Source organism: Sciurus vulgaris (assembly GCF_902686455.1).
Source record: "Sciurus vulgaris genome assembly, chromosome: 6".
NCBI classification, from domain to species: domain Eukaryota; kingdom Metazoa; phylum Chordata; class Mammalia; order Rodentia; family Sciuridae; genus Sciurus; species Sciurus vulgaris.
Window position 1 is genome coordinate 160,876,210 of NC_136466.1, and position 19,351 is coordinate 160,895,560.

The 19,351-nt window shown below is 44.5% G+C and overlaps 1 protein-coding gene across 2 annotated transcripts in view; it reads left to right on the forward strand.

Annotated features, from left to right (window-relative positions):
* The first annotated feature begins 549 nt into the window (after positions 1-549).
* DNAH5 (dynein axonemal heavy chain 5) overlaps positions 550-19,351 on the forward strand; it is a 301,487-nt gene continuing 282,685 nt past the window's right edge. Inside the window, exon 1 of one of the 2 annotated variants that reach the window (XM_079145501.1) lies at positions 550-972. In XM_079145501.1, coding sequence (XP_079001627.1) covers positions 565-972 — 408 coding nt within the window. In that variant the 5' untranslated portion in view covers positions 550-564. Of the gene's footprint in view, positions 978-19,351 lie in introns of both variants that reach the window. The other variant, XM_079145505.1, reaches the window with a different exon arrangement.

Here is a 19,351-nt window from a genome sequence, read left to right on the forward strand (position 1 = left end):
AATTTACAAGTTGATAACATTTTGAAATAATATTTTGGATGTACTAGGTTAGATGAAATGTACTATTAAAATGGATTGCACCTGCTTTTTACTTTTTGAACCATGGCTTTTAGGAAATGTAAACTTACATGTAATGTACCACACATCATATTTCTTTTGGATAGTGCTGGCCCAGATGAGATAGGGGAGTTTGCAGATAGAAACTATTTCTGCTCAAATTCTTTTTAAAAGCCCTTTAAGGCAGAGTTGCTTGGAATTCATACATGCCAATGCAGGTATTTTTCTGGTGGGGAGATAGTATTTAGGAAATTATCTTTGTCACATCCAAGTTAACACTCAAGGCTAAAAATTTCCATGGAGGTCTAAGACGAAGAAACAATTATGAAGGTACCAGCAAGGAAGCAATGAGAAAAATCCAAGTAGGATTCCAGACTTGGGAAGCTATGCGAATTAAAATTAAAACCTCCTAAGTTCCATTTCGAATTATTGTTTTTTCTCCTGAAGCTAGAAACTCTTTAAAACATTTCACATTCAAGCAATTTCCAAATAAGCAGATTTGGCTCTATGATGCTGGAAATACCATTCAGCGGAGACCTAGCGGAAACCTTATGTGAAGAGATGGCATCTGGGGCCCAAAGCTCTGGGTTTCGCCTGTCCTTTCCGGTAGCCGCGGAGCCCGCTGACCCGCACGTCAGCTGCAGGTCTCGGGAGCGGGGAAGGGCAACGCCGCGCGAGGGGCGGGCGGACTCGGCCTGGTCCAGGCGGAGCATTGCTCGTCGCTATGGCAACCGCGGGAGCTGCAAACAGCCCAGCAAGCCCGGCGACGCGCGGCCAGAGTGGACTCTGGGGACAGCCGCGGGCCAGGACCGCAAGGGGAGCGGCGGCGGCGGCGGCGGGGTCTCTGCCTTGGGCGGCGGCCGCGGCGCGGCGAGCCCCTGCGGAGCGCGGCAGCGCAGCTCCATGGACAAGCTGGTACTGTGCGTGCTCGGCCGCGTGGTCCCAGCCGGCCGGCCCGGCCCGGCCCGCCGCGCATGCGCGGCCGAGAGGGCCAGGGCTGTCGGCCCCCGGGTGGTGACAGTGGCCGTGGGTGGTGGGGGCGGGGACAGGCTTTTGTTCTGGGGTTAAACTTTAGCGCCTAGGGTCTGAGAGCGCTTTCATGAGGTTTAGGGTGAGAGTTGCTGTTTCTTGAGGTTTTCAGGTTTGTCCTCCCACCTGATAGTTGTCAGTCACGCCCACCGGGGGACCAATAAAATGCAAAAGTAGTAGATGGGGGTCACCTCTCCCCCTGCGTCTCTACTCCGCCGTGTTCCCTCTTCCTCCTGCTGCTAGCGATGTGGGCTCAAGCAACCCATTGTCCCGTAGCGAGCATCAAAGATCTAGGTGTGGCAAAGGTCGCTTTTGCGTCACGTTTGTTGGTCGTTACTAGCTCTCATTAGCCCCTGGGTTTGGACAAAAGCAAATGTTTAGTTCCCTTGGAGAGAGGGAGAGGGAAGGCTTGCAAAAAAGTCCCACTGGGTGGTTTCCTTCTGTCCGTGCACAGCAGGTGAGATGCAGCTGGCGCTGTGCCTTCAAATCAGCTTTCTCCTTTGGTCTTGCTTTTTTTTTATTTAAAAAATATTTTAGTGCCCTCCTCCCCGGGAATGTAGGCAACCACTCTACCAGTGAGCTCAGGGAGCTACACCCCAGCCCTCTTATTATTTAAAAAAAAAAAAAAAAAAAAAAAAAAGAATATTATGGGATGAAAAAAAATATAGGTAAATTACATTTGCCTTTGAGGCAGATTGTATTTATATATTTTTCATTTAACTACTCTATTGTGCTAATCAATAAGATGCACCCTGTCATGATTTAATGAATATAAATTTATACCTATTGAATTAAGAACAATGTATATATCTATGGTTTATCTACTTAAGCGTTTTTCTTCTCTCTGTAAAATTCTTGAATGATTTTAATTGACAAATAAAAGTTGTGTGTTTAGCATGAACAATCCAAAGTTTTGAAATCGTGTACAATGTGAAATGGCTAAATCAGGCTAATTACATACATTTCTCACATACTTATTTTTTTGTGGTGAAAATACAAAATCTACTCATTGATTTTCAAGAATACAATACATTGTTACTAAGTCTAGTCACCATGCTGGTCAAGAGGTCTCTGGAATTTATTCCTCTATCTAAATGAAAATAAGTTTCCTTCAATCACTGTCTCCCAAACCCCAGGTAACCACTGTTCTACTCTCTGATTCCATGACTTCAATTTTCTTGATTCTACTTGTGAGATCATGCAGAAATTTCTCCGTAAATATTTTACCTTGCTCAGAAATTGCCCTTTTATTCTCTGAGCATCTTGCTAGGGGAGTCACATATTAATAATATTATTAATGTTCTTGTGCTCATGTAATTTACCTATCATAAATACCTGGAGTTTCCAATAGATCCACTGTGTGATACTTTGTTCACTTTACTCTTTTTAAAGACTCTTCTTCTCATTGTCAAAACAAAGGGTGACCCTGAGATCACAGATGATGGCATTGCTGGTTTGAATGCCAGTAAGCCAGGGAATTTTTGTATGTCTTAATTAAATCCCATAATTACATGACAATATGTTTACCACATAAGGATACAAAACACTACTATTAGCTTTTAGTGTTCTTATTTTTATTAAATTAATTTTGCTCTGAGGTTTTACTGCTGTACTCTTTGCCTCCAATTTTCTCTGATCAGTTCAGGTTGAAGAATTTAAAAATTATCAAATCTCAGTAGTATTCCCAGAAATTAACTTGATATACCTCTTTTTATCTATTGAGTTTGCAAAACCCTCTTACCTCAGCTGTCATTGAAGAATATTTAATAACATGCTTATAATTAATGAGGAAAAAAGTTTACTGAATAAATACACTTTCTATTTTATGAAAATATAAAGGAAGGTTTTTATAAATATGTACAGGAAACAGAATAAAAGAATATATACTAAAATATTGATACTGATTTTCTCTGATTAGTGGCATTAAAGAGAATTTCAGTTTGTCCTTATTTAAAAATTTTCTATTATAAATACATGTATTTGATGTATTATATATGTATATCCATATATATAGTAGTGAGACAATATTCTTCTAAAGTGTCTTCTAAAGACAATAATGCTTCTAAAGTGTTTGTACAACTTCTCCTGAGACCAGCTGAGCATCCTTTGGTAAATAGGCCACATTATTGTAAATACTTCTTTGCAACTCATGCTTCTCCCCCAGCTGAGCAAGCAGCTCCTATTTTACATAAGTTTTCCAACTTATGTAGAAGGTGGTAAATGAGCATGCTCAGATCAATGTGAGGAACAGCAAAAATGAAACCAGAATGTGTGGCCGAGTCTCTCTCTCTCCCACAGACCAGCACTTTCTTAATACTCTTCCATGGCAGCCTCTTGCCCCTCATCCAGGGTTGACAGGGAAAAGATTTTGGCAGCCCTAATCTTTGATCATCAATGCTGCAGATGTGGATTTATGTAGCACATTATTTAGAATAAATAGACATTGAAGTCCAATTTAATGCATATGAATGTCCTATCCCTGAAATGTGACCTTCACAGAACTTTCATTCCTCAGGTAAGGCAGAGGTTCCTGTTTGCCCCCTGGCCTGGGTAATGTCCCTTCTGAAGCTGGTATCAGAATGAGAAAAAAGATGCCGTGCATATGGCTATTTCGAGGAATTGATTCCTGCTCGATGCACAAGGAAGTTTTCCTGGTACAGTTTCTCCTTTCGTCATGCTTAGTCTTCCAGGCCCAGAGCACAAAGGCTGTTTATTTATACCTCTCTGCTGTTTACACTTGGCTTTGCTTCTTATGGTCTTTAACAAACAGACAAAAAAAAAAAAAAAAAAAAAAAAAAAATTAGAAAGCAAAAGAGTGCAGAATATCCGCTCATTACTTTGTCCATGCATAAAAGCAGATGGCTCCAACCTGAGTGAATTACCCACCGGGCTCTTCCCATACTGAACCTCCTCAGGAAACCTGCTTGAAGACAGTGTGTGGATCTTTGGTCTTCTCCTGTCAGGGGCAGGGCCGCCCATTGCCAGGTGCATGTGCCCTCAAGGATGTCGACTTGGCTGAATGGATGCTTTCCTTTGCTATTTACCTCTCTCTAGAGAAAACGCTTAGGAAGGGACTCGAGTGGGAAAAATGGTATTAAAGATCCTTGAGCAGTTCAGTCAATTCAGTGAACACCTATTAAGTACCTACTCTCTTTAAAGTACTGTGGGAAAGCTCTGGGGAATATGACCTCTCCTTCTATTCTCTTCAAAGTACTGTGGGAAAGCTCTGGGGAACATGACCTCTCCTTCTTTTCCTCTGTTTTTCTTTTCCTCCCATCCCTCACCCCCTCCCCCTCTTCATTCTTCTCTTCTTCCCTCTCTTCCTCCCTCCTTTTCCCCACTCCTCCCTTCCTCTCCCCTTCATTCCTCCTTTTCTTTTCTCCCTCCTTCCTGCTCTCCCTCCCTGTCTCCCTCTCCTACCTCCTTGCCTTCTTTCCTAAATATGTATTAAGTGCTTGCTTTTTTTTTTTTTTTTTTTTTAGAACAACTCAGCAAAATAAAATTTCGGTTTATTGTTGGACAACATTGTTAAGTTACTTTCTTACAGACACTTTCTCGAGTTCCCTTTCATGGCTCTGAAGTGTCACAATGAATACATTAATGCACAATTAATGATGTTTTTTCCCTTTTTTGTGGGGACCAAATAAGATGCACTAATTGTGCCTACTGCCCACTGATTTTGGTAACTTAAAGAAAGTTACCTGGCCCAACTCCAGGAGCTAGAACATACACTGAGAAAGAGCAGCATCATGCTTGACAAGGCCCGGGAGGAAGTGTCCAGAGCTGATGCTGTATGTCCGCTTATCTGAAGAGGCAGACACAGTACCTGCCCCAGATGCGGTAATAGAATTATGCTTGGAGTCCCAGAGGCCGCCATATCTACCCAGGAGGGCAGCCTGAAGAGTTAGATGTCAGGTGTCTTTCTTTTTTGAAGCAGCCTTCAGATGGAGCTGACAGGACTTGGCTGAGGGCTGTAGGCGGACCCCATTGCCTGCACCCAGGGAGTGGTTGTGGATTTCTGTGGACCAACTGGATGACAGAAAAAATTTAAAATCTTATTTTAGAAAGCTGCAGGCTGTGCGGTCATTTCTGAGTAATCTTTAGCCTGTTTGGGGTAAAGAATAAAAGGGCTTGCGGTGTATTAGCGTCCTGAGCTGTCCTTTATTCTTCATTAAGAGAAGCAAAGCAAGGCCTCACTCCGAAAGAAGTGCCATTGCTGATTGTGGCAATGATGCCCCCCGAGAGGCTCAACCCAGTGTGAGGATCCGTGTTGGGGATGGGGCTGTCCAGGCACAGACAAGCATGCCTGTGTGCAGAGCCCACAGCCTTGTGGGGAAGCCGGCTGTGGAGAGGGCGCAGAGGGGTCTACTCTGCAGCCAGCAGGAGGCTGGGTGGGGGCGGCACTCCCCAGCTAGAAGAGGTGGCCTCACCAAGAGCTGAGGCCTGGCACAGGCCTGGGAGGAGCCCAGTGGGACTGAGGCCACCGATGATGCTGTAGCAATAGCCAAGGACCAGATAGGGCTTCGATGAGCATCAGTGAGAGAGAAGATGGAGCATGTCCTCCAGGAAACTCAGTGCTTCAGTTTAGTAAAAAGACATCGATGTGGGCCGGGATGTGGTGGCTGAGTGACAGAGTGTCCCAACCCCCAGCAACACACACACACACACACACACACACACACACACACACACACACACCAAAAAGGCGGTAGCTGGCAAGGCAGGCTTGATAAACATAGCAGCCGAAGTGCTCACTATGTGCTGTGTGCTGGATCGGGACCTCCCCAAATGCCTTGGTTGAAGTCCTGAGTCCTCGGTTCCTCAGAATGCGACAGTATTTGTAGGTAGAATGTTTAAGAGTAAAGTCCAATGAGGTCAGAGGGGCGGCCATGGGGTTGGGGGGTGATTACACACCTGCGAGCCCAGGAGAGAGGCCTCAGGAGGAAACAAACCTGCGGGCACTTGATCTGGGACTTCCAGCTCCAGAACTCTGAGGAAGTAAGTGTTCACTGTCTAAAGCCCAGTCTGAGGTGTCTTGTTATGGCGGCCCAAACCAACTACATGCTCTGCTAAGCAGTGTGCACAGGTGATCTCCACCTCTGGTACAGACTTGTGAGGCAGGGACTGGCATCATCTCTGTCTTAGGGATGAGAAAAGTGGGGCTCAGAGAGGGCAGTCTCAAGGCTGGCTCAAGGACACACAGCAAATGTGTGTCAGGGATCAACTAACCCTAACTCAAGCCACTCAGCACTAAGGCCCAGGCTGTTGACCACTTTGTCTTTTGGGATAGCTGGCGACAGAGACGATGGGGGCTGGGTGTGGGGAGGAGGGGGAGCAAGACAGAGGCTTGGACTCTGAGTAAGGAGTGGGTTGGGACAGGAGTCAGGACCTGGGAAATGGAAGAATTCCTTGGAGTGATCTGAGAGCAGTTCCTTGCCTGGTCCTCATGGCTTTGCCTTTTTAGATTATTGCCTGCGTCTGGCCAGCTTGGGCCAGCACGGTCCTGCTCAGGATATGGCACAATGCCTCCCACACTGTCTGTCCACTGTTTCCTCCAGACTCGGTCTCTGCCTTTACTGTGCCAGAAAATTCTCCATGAGTCTCTTTTCATGGAGTTTCAATTTTTAAGACACAAATGTGATCCTGAATGTGAATTTAAATGCAAACTGCAGACTACAGGGAAGAGAAACAGAACGCTAAATTCTTATTCTTTTAGTCTTCTAAAACCAGAAGCTGGTCATGGACTGCATTCTGAGGACTTTTCTCGTCAGTAGATCTAATTTTTAAAGAGGTTCAAAGCCTGTTAAACCCTAAGGGGTCAAGGTTGTGTGACCAATGGACCAGAGGTCCAGCAATGTTCTGGTTTGCTATTTGGTCATTATTCCATGTCCAGCAAACATTTATTGCATGAAGTGATGCTGGGGATAAAGAGATGGAAGAGGGATACTTCCCTGCCTGCAGGGAGTTTAAAATTAAAATCAAAGAGATAGAAAGGCCATTTTGTTGAGAATGGTTAGCTTGGTGTTCGAGCATCCCATGGACTCTTTTTAGCATGGATATTTGGGGAACAGACTCTCCTCAGGAGGGTCTAAGACGGCTTTCTGGAGAGGTGGTGCTTGAATTGAAGCTGGACAATGAAATGGAAGAGAGCAACGTGGAGAGAAGGGTGTGAAGGAAGGGCTTGCCCTGCAGGGCTTGGAGCAGCTGGGCTGAGGTTGCAGAAGGAGTCCCAGGACCTTCCACAAAGGGAATCATGGCCAAGTTTTGGACTTATCCTTGAAAGCAGGGATGGGAGGGGTCAGGAATGTATAGCTGCACTTCCCAGTTCAAGAGTGGCCTCGGAACCATGTGCAGGATGGTTTGGGATAGATGGGACCAAGAGGGAGACACAAGCTGATTGCAGAAATGCAGGAAGAAAATAGTGAACAGGAATGAGGGACCACTCATTTAAAAAAAAAAAAAATTTTTTTAGTTGTCAATGGACCTTTATTTAATTAATTAATTTATATATGGTGCTGAGAATTGGACCCAGTGCCTCACACATGCTAGGCAACTGCTCTACCACTGAGCCACAACCCCAGCCCAGGACTGCTCGTTTTACTAGCTCAAAATGACTGTGGCAGAGTAATTGCAAGGTCAGGGAAGCTGAGTCAGTTTTCTTAGGTCACACAGCTAATTTGCAGCAGAGTGAACACTAGAAAAGCAAGAAGGGAAAACGGGTGGGGGTGAGGCACGTGTGAGGTAGGCTGTACACATACACAGTCTCCTTTCCTGGTCACAGCTCCGCAGAAAAGGCTGGTAGTTCCGTTTCACTGAGGCGCCCATAGCGGCGCCCCCAATGAACCACTTCCTCCAGCCACACCCACCCGCCTCCAGTTACCACTCAGTTAATCCCATCAGGGATTGATCCCCTGATTAGGTGAATGCTATAACCCAATCATTTCTCCTCCAGACCTTCTTTTTTTGTTAATTTTTATTATTACAGACTGCATTTTGACTCATTGGACACAAATGGGGTACAACTTTCCATTTCTATGGTTGTACACGATGTAGATTCACAACATTCATGTAATCATACATGTACGTAGGGTAATACTGTCTGTCCCTTTCTACTCTCCTGCCTTCACTGATTAGGTTAAGGCTACAACCCAATCATTTCTCCTCCAGACCTCTTGAGTTGCCTCACATGTGAGCTTTTGGGGGTCACCACATCTAAACCATAACAAGTATTGATAACTTTCACAGTAAAACATGCACTTTAAAAAAAAGAATACTTTTAGTTGTAGATGTACACAATATCTTTATTTACATATTTATTTTTACATGGTGCTGAGGATTGATCCCAGTGCCTCATGCATGTGAGGCAAGTGCTCTACCACTGAGTTACAACCCCAGCCCCCAAAGATGCATTTTTAATAGGGTGAAAGGACTAGAAAATGATGCCTTGCTGATAGACTTCAGCGAGGCTCAAACTGTCGCTATTCAGGCTGAAGAACCCCTGGCCTGTGCTGGCTCCGCGCTCTGTGGTTTGGCACGCCTGCCCTCTCTGCCCTCTCTGGATTAGGTACCAAAAGTCTTTAATTAGCTGGCCCACCTCTCATCAGAGGAAGGCACTGGAACCGATCTCTTGCTTTGTACTCCAAGGTGGCCCGATGTTCCACTGTGTTCTCCCCTCTTCTTTCTTTCCCTTGAAGAACCACTGGGCCAGGGGGACTCTTGACCTAGATCTGATGTTCCTATTTCACAATAAAAGATACTTAAACAGATACGAAGCAGCAATATTAGAAGTATTTCTGGGCTGGGGATGTAGCTTGGTGGTAGAGCACCGGCCTAGCGTGCCTGAGGCCCGAGCTGAATTCCTAGCACTGCAGAAAGCATTTTTTTCCAAATAAAAATAGAAGCTCTAGGACGTTGGAGATGGTCCTGGGCGTCCTCGCTATATATCATGCCACCCCCAAATTCCGTGGCTTAAAACAGCAATAATGGTCTTATCTCTTCCCGTTTCTGTGGGCCATTTGGTTGCTTCTGGCTTGGGCCTGGGCCTCTCACGTGGTGTTGCTTCGGCTGGCCCAGCATCTTGTGGTCTCAGACAGCTCTGTGTGGTGTCTCCGCCTGGGCCACTCTGGCCTCCTCACAGCGAGGGGGCCTCCGGCAGTGGGATGCTTTCAGTGGCTGAAAGCTTCACAGAGGGAGTGTTCCAGCGGGCGAGGTGACAGGTGCACCACTTTTGTGACCAGCTTTGGGACTCACTTCTGCTGCGACCTCTTGGTCAGAGCAGGGTCGTCTCCCTCGTACAACGAGGCTGCACACCCAGTTGTCCATGGACTGTGATGGGTGCTTCAGATTCTATCTTACTGAAGTCATCCCTTTGGGTTGCAAAGTGTCCTTCACATTTATTCATCTCAAGGGAAGCTATTGGTACTAGTTTCCTAAGGCTGCAGTACTAAAATCCACCATCTGGATGACTTCAAACAGCAGAAACTTGTTCTCTCCCCTTTCTGGAGGCTGGAAGTCTGAGGTCAAAGTGCCAGCCAGGGCCACTGGCACCCAAGGCTCTTTCTGTGCCTTTGCCTGGCTTCTGGTAGCCCCCATGGCCCTGGGCTATAGCTCTCTCCACTCTTGTGGCCCACGCCTCCCTGGGTCTTCACATCATCTTCCCCTCTGGGCATGTCTGTCCAAATTTCCTCTTTTTATAGGGATGCTAGTCATATTGGTTTAGAGCCCACCTTAGTGACCTCATCCGAACTTGGTTAAATCTGCAAAGAACCTTTTTCCAAATAAAATCACATCTTGTAGTAATGAGGGGTTAGGGCTTCAAGATTCTTTGAGGGGGTACACTTCAGCCTACAACGGTAATCCAAAGGCCTGAATTTAGGATCAATAATTTCCCTGTTCATGTGAATTCTTTTTCTTTTCTTTAAAATATACTATAAACTATCTTTTAATTTAAAAATGGCAACCACAATGAGTTGCCAGGATAGTGTGTCTGTGTGTATGGGTGTGGGGGGCAGGGATGTGAAAAAGTTGAAACCCTTACACACTGTGGAAATGCAAAATGGTACAGCTGCTATAGAAAACAGTAGGGGGTTCCTCAAAAAACTAAAAATAGAACAGCTGTGTGATCAGCAATCTCCCACTTCTGTTTATTTATCCAAAAGAATTGAAATAAATCAATCAGAATTCAATCAGGATTCAGATTTTAGCATTCCTATAGTCATTACAGTACTGTTAATAAGAGTTAAGATGTGGAAACAACCTAACTGTCCATCAGCAGATGAATAAAGAGACATGATATATATGACATATATGATATATATCAGGGGACATGATATGTCTCTCTCTATATGTCATATCTATATATCATATATCTACATATCTACATATATGATCTATACATAAATCACATTTTTTTGTGAATACTATTCAGTCTTAAAAAAGGAAATCCTGCAATATATGGCAATATGGATGAATCTTGAGGCTGCTATGCTAAGTGAAGTAAGTCAGACACAGAAAGACAAATATTGCATGACTCAGCTTGGATGATGTTGTGGTCTAGAGATGAGGTGTCTCCCAAAAGCTCAAGTGTGAGACAATGCAAGAAAGTTTAGAGGGTTATGTGAGCCTTAACCTAATCAGTGAATTGATCTCCTGATATTGATTAACTAACTGGGTGGTAACTGTAGAGAGGTAGGGCGTGACTGGAGGAGGTGGGTCACCAGGGGTGTCTTTGGGGTTCATATTTTGTCCATGATGAGGGGAAGCTCTCTATCTCTGCTTCCTGGTGCCATGTCCTGAGCCACTTTCCTCCAGCACACTTTCCCCCCATGATGTTCTTCCTCACCATGGACCTAGAGCAATGGAGTTGGCCATGTATGGACTGAGACCTCTGAAACCATGAGTCCAAATAAAATAAACTTTTCCTCCTCTATGTTGTTCTTGTTAGGTCATTTGATCAAGAAATGAAAGAAAAAAAAAAAAAAAAAAACTGACCAAAAGAGAGACGATATCTAAAATAGCCAAACTCATAGAACCAGAGTGTCATGTTGGTAGCAGAAGCTGGGGTGAGGTGAAGAGAGCAGTTGGTAGTTGACAGTCATAAAATTTCAGTTAAGCAGGACGCATAAGCTTCATGACATTGTATCTGTAGTCAACAGCAGTATATTGTGCACTGGTAAATTCAGCAAGAGGGTAGATGTGATGTTAAGTGTTCTTACTACAGAAAAATAAAAAGCACTGGATGGCCATGGAAAAAGAGAGGGTCTCAAACAATATGAAAGCGTGGGCAATTTAAAGCCTGTCTATCTGTTTTGGTAAGCTTTTTCCGCTGCTGTGACTAAACGACTTGACAAGAGCAACTTCAGAGGAGGAAAAGTTTATTTGCGGTCTTGTGGTTTCAGAGGTCTCTGTCCATAGATAGCTGGCTCTGTTCCTCCAGACTTGAAGAGGTGAGGCAGAACATCATGGTGGAGAGTGTGGCAAAGGGAAGCAGCTCACAGGATGATCAGAGAGCAGAGAGTCTCCACTCTCCAGATACAAATATACACCCGAAAGGGAAGCCCCCAGTGGCCCACCTCCTTCAGCCACATTCCACCTGCCTCCAGTTACCACTCAGTTAATCTGTCAGGGAACTAAGTCACTGATTGGGTTCAGGCTCTCTTAACCCAATCGTTTCTCCTCTAAACCTCTTGCATTGTCACACGCATGAGCTTTTGGGGGACACCTCACACCTAAACCATAACAGTATCCCAGTCCTGTCTTCCAGCCTCTCACTAGAAACAATCATTTCAACAGTTTTATGGGCTATCTTTGCAGAAAGTTGCTATGAACCTTCCCAGTCTCTCGCTGATAAGCTGAAACTATTATCTTCCTGCTAAGAGAGGCTTAGAACCAAATGACTTGGTGAATGTAAAGTGCAGGGTGAGATAACGTACTTTATAAACATTGCTCACTAGGATGGGTTCATGGTGAGCTGTGGGGTTTGGGGAAAGGCCAAGTAGTGTGTTTGACGGATGTATGGTTTTTACGCAATCTGCAGAGGTCAGGTGCTTTGGTTTGAGTGTTTATATCCCTCCAAAATTCATGTTGAAACAATCCCCAACGCAATAGTGTTAAGGGGTGGGGTCTTTAGGAGGTGACTAGGTCATGCTCGTGAGTGGCACTAGCATCTTCATAAAGTGCCTGAGGGAGCCTGTTAGTCTCTTCTGCCCTTCACCATGCAAGGATGCAGCAATGAGGTGCCTGTTTGGAGCAGAGTGGACCTGCCCTGGGTACAGACTCTGCCTGTATCTTGATCTTGGACTTCATGGCCTTGGGAGCTCTTATATTTCTGTCATTTATACATTACCCAATCTCAGGTATTTTGTTACAGTGGCTCAAATGGACTAAGACATAGGTGTCTCAACTGGGACTTGTTAAGGTCACTGTCTCTTTCTATTGTGGCTTCCCCTTGATCCAGTGTCCCCTCTAAAAGGGTGGAGTTGGAGTGGCAATGGTACTTTGAAAGTTCAGCCAAAGAGAAGCTTGCATTTAGGTCACGTGGGATATATTTCCACGGTTAGCATGAATATATTTTTCTGCTGTGCTCATTCATCCAGAGCCAAGACCTGAAGATCCAGGGTCAAGGTCAGGTTCATGTGAATGAGTCCCATGGTACCTGGCGTCCAGGTCTTCGTTCCACTAAGGAGAGGCTAGTTTTGAAGTGCATGAACCAGAAACAGTCCATGGGGAGAACTTTCAATCTGCAGATATGTCCAGAGCGGGAATAGGGTTCTCATTCATAAAAGATGGAAGCTTTCTTCATGGCTGTTCTTGATAATGAAGTGATGAAATTGTAAACACACTGCTATTGTTTGGATATGCAAGGGTTCACGTACTGGAAACTTGGTGTCCTCTGTGGCAGTGCTGAGGTGGAGCCACTAAGAGGGGGTCTAGCAGAAGGTAAGTAAGTAATGGGGCCCCCTCTCATTAAGGGGTCAAAGCTTCTCTCTGAAGTAGTGCGTTCTTACTCTCATGGGAGGTTATAAAGTGAGGCCACCTTTCCGCACATAGACACTTTCTTTCCTCTTCTCCACCATGTTGTGATACAGCCAGAGGGGCCCTCACCAGAGATCAACAGATGGGGCCACCCAATCTAGGACTTTCAGCTTCCAAAATTATAAGCTAAATAAATCTCTTTTCTTTATAAAGTACCAAGTGATGGGCATCTTGTTTTTTTTTTTTTTTTTGCGGTGCTGGGGATTAGAACTCAGGGCCTTGTGCTTGCGAGGCAAGCACTCTACTGACTGAGCTATCTCCCCAGCCCGGCATCTTGTTATAACAACACAAATTTGACTAATACACATACCACACATTTCTTCCTTTATGACAAATATGTAAAAGATTTATTATCATTACTGTAGTGTACACATCTGTAAATTATACAAAATAGAACCAGTACAATTCTCTGAGTTTATGTTTTGTGCATTCTGACTCCAAGAAAAGACAAATTTCCATCACCTCTGCTGGAGGAAGGACTCAATTATCTTTGTGTTCACCCTAGAAGATATTCTCAAGTTGTTGAATGAAGAGATCAAAGAGTTTGTGACCAGAAGTATTTGCATCTCTATCTCCTACTCTATTTTTTTGGTCATTTTTTTATTAAATTTTTTTTAGTTTTACAGACTGCATTTTGATTTGTTGTATACAAATGGGGTATAACTTTTCATTTCTATGGTTGTGCACAATGTAGATTCACACCATTCATGTAATCATACATAAACATAGGGTAATACTGTCTGTTTCATTCTACTACCTTTCCATCCATTTTTGATATAGAAGTCTTTCAAAAAGTTAATAACAACATTCTATATTTTTTTCCTGGATTTTGTGTTGCCAGCTTTAAAATATGGGTAATTAGTTTTTCCTTAATAGGTATCCACTCTAATATCTGGATTTAAAAATAGTTTTATATTTTCTTTTTTAACGTGGGACCCCCTATTCGAATAAGCTTTTGATCTGACTAAATCCAGACCCACCATGCAGGCCTAAGTAGGTTGCTGACGTGGAGCTCTTGGCTCTGGGAGGATGGGGGAGGGCTGGGGGAGGAGGCACAGGTGAAAGAGGAAGAAGAAAGGAACTGGAGACTGATTTTGCTGTTGCCACAATTTCCCACAGGACTGGCTTTGGTGGCTGGGGCATCAGGCACCATTTGGGACATGCTCATTATCTGTGCTGTGTGGTACAAGGCCATGTGGAGGATTTAAGAGAAATTAAAGACCAGGGTCTTAGTTCTCAAAATGGTTTAACCATCTCATTAGGAAGGCCAGCATGCCAAGCACTGCTGAAAATCCTAAGTGAGTTCAAGTGACAACCGACTCAGCACAAATGCTTATGGGTGCGATTATCATGGTATGAAAAGCACGGGAGGGATCAGTGGTGGGGAAGCCTCAGATTGGCCTCCATCAGCAACTCCGGGCCTGTCTGAGGCCCAGCTTGCTGCCTGGGAGCTCCTGAGCGTGGCTCTCCTGTCTGCGTGAGTGCCAGTCCTCTGCAGCTCATGCGAGACGGACAGGTTGCTGAAGATGGATCATGGCAATGAACCTGAGCAGCTGTTCCCGGTGAACGTGAGCAAGAAAACAGCTAGCCACACAGGCGGGGGAAATTTCATAAGCAAATGCAGTGATGGCAACAGACGGACCGATCTGCGTGCAGTCGCAGAGCCAGGGGAAGAGCTGGTCGTCTCCAACCACGGGCAGGATCCTCCTCCATTTAAGCTCATGCACGGAAAAGACTGACCCACGGGGTGACGCCTCGGCAGGGTCAATGCTGAAGAATTGGGTGACCCTGTTTCCCGTGTCGCAGGAGGCTTTCTTTACAGGTAGCTGCTGTGTAGGGGCTAGCTATCTTTTCATGTCTCAAGTGTGTGATCAGTCTCTGTACAAGGGGGGTCTACTCTTTTGTCTTTGTTCTTCATGGCATGTCTATTTTGCTGAAGTTTCTGATAGTAGTAGGTTTGAAGTTCTGCATTTCTGTCATGTAGCCTACATTTTTATCCACCATAGAGTGATTCTAATACCTCCCCTGGAAGGTCAATGCAAATGACCTTCGATGGCAGAATTTTTATTGGGAGGAAACTGTCTTGGGATAGGGGGACCTCTTGGTTATGTCACTGGAGAGAGGAGACAAGAGTTGGAGGCAGAGTAAAATAAGCAAAGAGCAGCAGCTTCCCCATCTTGGTTGGGGGTGACTGAGTGACAGAGAGATGGAGGAAGGGCAGGGAGAAGCCTTGGAGGCTGGGCTGGTACAAGAGAGCTGGGAGAGTCATAGGAAGATCCCCAGGTCCAAGGGGAGCAAAGGATAGCCCAAAGCTAGGGCTCCCTGGGACGCTGTCTTCCCTCTTGACCTCTGAGATCTGCTATCTTCCGGGCTACTTTGTCATTTTGTGGAATTTGTGCAATGGGCTGTGCTGCACACCTGCTGTCCTAGAGGAGGAAGGACAGAGCCGGAGGTGGTCTTGAGCCCTCAGCTCCATGCGGGCTGCCGAAGTCTTGGGAAGGTCATGGAATGAGTGTTTGGGCCAGCTTAATCCAGCTCATAGGATATAAGATACATGACAGTACGGGTTGTATGGAGCATGATTGCAAATTAGCCAAGCAGCGTCTGGAAGCGCTCACGAAGCAGATCGCTTTTTATAGCCATGTTCATGCTATTAAGATCTTTAAAAAGATGGACTCTAGGCTTCACTTTATTTATGTTCTTATGCTATTAGGGGAAACATCTATGTTTATGGTCAGCCCAAGGCTGAGCATACTGAGCAAATAACAGTGTTTATTAACCCAGCGATCTTGTCACGACTCTAAGTTCTACACAGTCTATATTTGGTCACATTTACAATTGCTAGTACTCTGGGTGTAATACTTGATTTTCTTTTAGCTGAGAAAATTAACTTCAGAAGCTTTGGATATATGCTCTTCACAGGCTCGTGTAGACCTAGAAATTTAAAAATGAGAAATCCCTCTCAGTCACTTCCTTTATCTTTAAAATATGTTCCACCTGCTTGAAGAGAAAATTTAGAGAGTAATAAAAATGCAATATTTAATGTCTCTCTGAATGTGTGGGAGCATCTGCATCATGATTACATTTGTTCATTAGCTTCATAATGACTTTGGAATTTGATTTTGTCTGTGTTGGAATTCTGCATTCTCCATTTAAAGCAAAGCCTGCTGGCTAGGCCTCGTTTGAAACAGAGTGGGCGCCGACTGTTGGTGACTCCCCCTGGCCCTTCCATTGGCTTGTATCTAATAGCTGCAGAAACTGCTGTAAGGGTGTTAATGAACAACAGAAATAGATTTACACTGTTCAAAAAGAGCTTCGGTGTTTCTGGGACTAATTAAGCATCTGAAGAAGTAACTGGGTCACTGCCTAGCAGTCTCTGTAGTTGATTGGTTTAAGAGGGGAGAGGCTGATTAAGTTGTACCTTGGGATTTTTAATTATGTCTTGTTAACTGTATGCAAATATACACCCAGGGAACTAGTATTTTAAATCTTATTATAAAGATTTAAAAGTGGCTAATCATGTATTTTTGCCTTCATGACCTCCTTTTAGTATTGGGAAATAATAACGCTAGACAAGGGTGGAATACCAATCGCTTGGCAGTTCTTCATTTACATACATTATGTAAGTACAGCTCCATTACAAGGGAATCCTCCGGATGTGAAAATGTATTCTTGCGGTGGAGTTTCTTAAGAATATTCTCTGAAAGTCAAGTATTTAGGCCACTGGCACCAAGGAGAAGTAAAACACAGGCTCAGCACGTCAATTGTAAATTAGTGAGTCCAAGGAAATCAGGCTAAAAATTTTATCCAATTTGGTCAAAGTCTAAGAGAAAAACTTAGGTGCCGACTGACCTTTTAAAAAAGAGAAAGAATGAGATCACGGTCTTCCTCCCTGTTTCCCATTAGGCTTGTCCTCTGAACTTCTTAAATGTAACATGTGTAATATTTATCTTAAATGTGGGGACCTGGGACTGGAGTGGATGCTTTTGCTAGGCCTGAGGAGGGGGTACGTGACATGCTTGTGGAGAGGGCACAGGGCAACCCGCCATTTAGGCAGAACCCTGGGGTCTTCATGCACGAGACTTGGCATTTGTAGAGTCATGGATGCTCTTGTTTTGAGACAATCTGACCTCTGACTCTTTCAAAATACCCGTTAGATGGAAGCTGGGAGGTGCAGCAAGCAAAAGGGACACTGGTCTTGTCCTCTAGAGCGAAGCTGCTTTGCTCTCTGGGTGTGGGTCTTCCTCTTCCACGCAGCCCCGGGTTGGTTTTTTATGGAAATCACTTTATAAAAGGTCTTTTCATTCCTGCTCTGTGTCCTGGAATATGCTGAGTGACGATAAGAGATTCTGCTTAATGCCTGTTACCAACGACACTCAAACTTCCTTACCCAGTGAGTCCTGACCCTGTTCTTAACAGGTAAAGACACATTTGGCACATGGAGATTTTTGCCCTCTGCGCTGAGGGACTGAGAAAGGGGAAGAAACCCTTCTTTTTCCGGTTTCAGGCCTGCTGGGTTTTTGAGATCTGCGTGTGATCCTTCTCCAGGTGCCAGCCTCCCTGGCCGCCTCCCTCCTCCCTCCCACAGTTCTCCCTGCAGCTCCTTCCTCATCCTTCCTCCTCCTCCTGGTCCTGCCTCTCCTCTCTCCCCATCTCCCCATCCCTTCCCTCTGGGTCGAGCCAGGCTGTCCCTGGCTGCCTTGGGCTGTGCAGAGAGCTGGCTGGGGAACTGGCTGGGTTCTGTTTTTGCTGCAGAATAGACTTCCTCCATTCATTTGAGCCCTCTGGTCTTGAAGGAGACAAACCTTCAAAACTTCGGACTAGTATTTAAGGTCTGCCATGCTTTCTGCTTGGGCATGTCCTCTTTTCCCTTTTTACACAAAGTGTTTATCTTTTACTTAGTTTAAAACAAAAACAAAAATAAAAACAGAAACCACAAGACATTTCACGGCCTTTGTGCCTGTCAGGCTGAGGCACGCTCTGGAGAGGCCAAGTCAGACTTGGAAGGTGTGGAGATGGAACCAGCCACTCCACACCTAGTGTGCTCTGAGAGCAGGAAGTATTAAAAAAAAAAATTACTGCCTCCTGTTTAAGAGATTTTATGTGCATGCTTTTGGGTCCTTGCAGTTAATATACTTGGGGTTACATATTTTAATATTTATTGTTCAGTTTATACTTTCCCTTTAAAAAGCCAATTCCCTTTAATCATAAAATTTTGGAGGCATTAAAGCATATTTTGCTTTTAAAGCAGTTGTGTACTGTTCCCTTGTGCTACACAGTATCTCCCCTACCCTTTCCTGCTTTCTGTCCCTCTTTCCTTTTTCTTTATCCTTTATTTTATTAGTTGAGAGCATAGAATCTGAAGCTGAACTTCCTGGGTCTGAATCCTGGCCCCTGCCATTCATTAGCTGTGTGACCTTGAGTAATTAATTACCTTTACCTCTCTGTGCTTTAATATCTCCATTTATAAAAATGGGGATAGTAATAGTACCTACTTTGTAGGCATGTGAAGATTAAGTGAGTTGATATTTGTAGAATGCTTAGAACAGGGCCTGATAGAAAGTTATGCCAGTAATTAAAAGTAAAAATAAAAAAGACATAAGTAAACCTAGGAAATATGGCTAAGCAAAAAGAGCACCAAAAAAATCTGTAAGCCTCCCTTTGGTCTCAAGAAATAATGATCTCCACAAATATGCTCATGCAATTAATTTATTTCATTTAAACAACTCTTTGCAAAATCGGATCATGCTCTTTTGGGGCTTGGACACTTTTCACTTTACAGCATGTCACAAACATGCTTCAGTTTCATCAAAATGCTGCTTGAGCTCAGTTCTTCATGGATGCGTACCATTCTGCACCAGGTGATTTTGTGAGTCTTCTCGTGAAGCGGCAAAGTCTTCATTGCAAAGCATTTTCTCAAGCAGCCGCCACCCTTTCCACCTGCCGTGGCCTTCCGTGCCCTGCTTGATGCACTGCCTCTCTGTCTGCCCTGGCTTTGTTTGACAGATGCTGTTCTAGAACAGGTCTTGGTTGTCAAAACACCTTGTTTAAACAGCAAACACACAAACTCTCCACGTTAAAGTACAACTGGACCAAAGACCTCTCCAAACATGGCCACACCAATGCCAGCCCAGGAGACAGTGAAATTCACGTGGCTCGTGGACAAGTAAAGACTTCTCTACAATTTAACTTATAATGCTTTGATCTGGGATAAAACAATTTTCAATTTTTT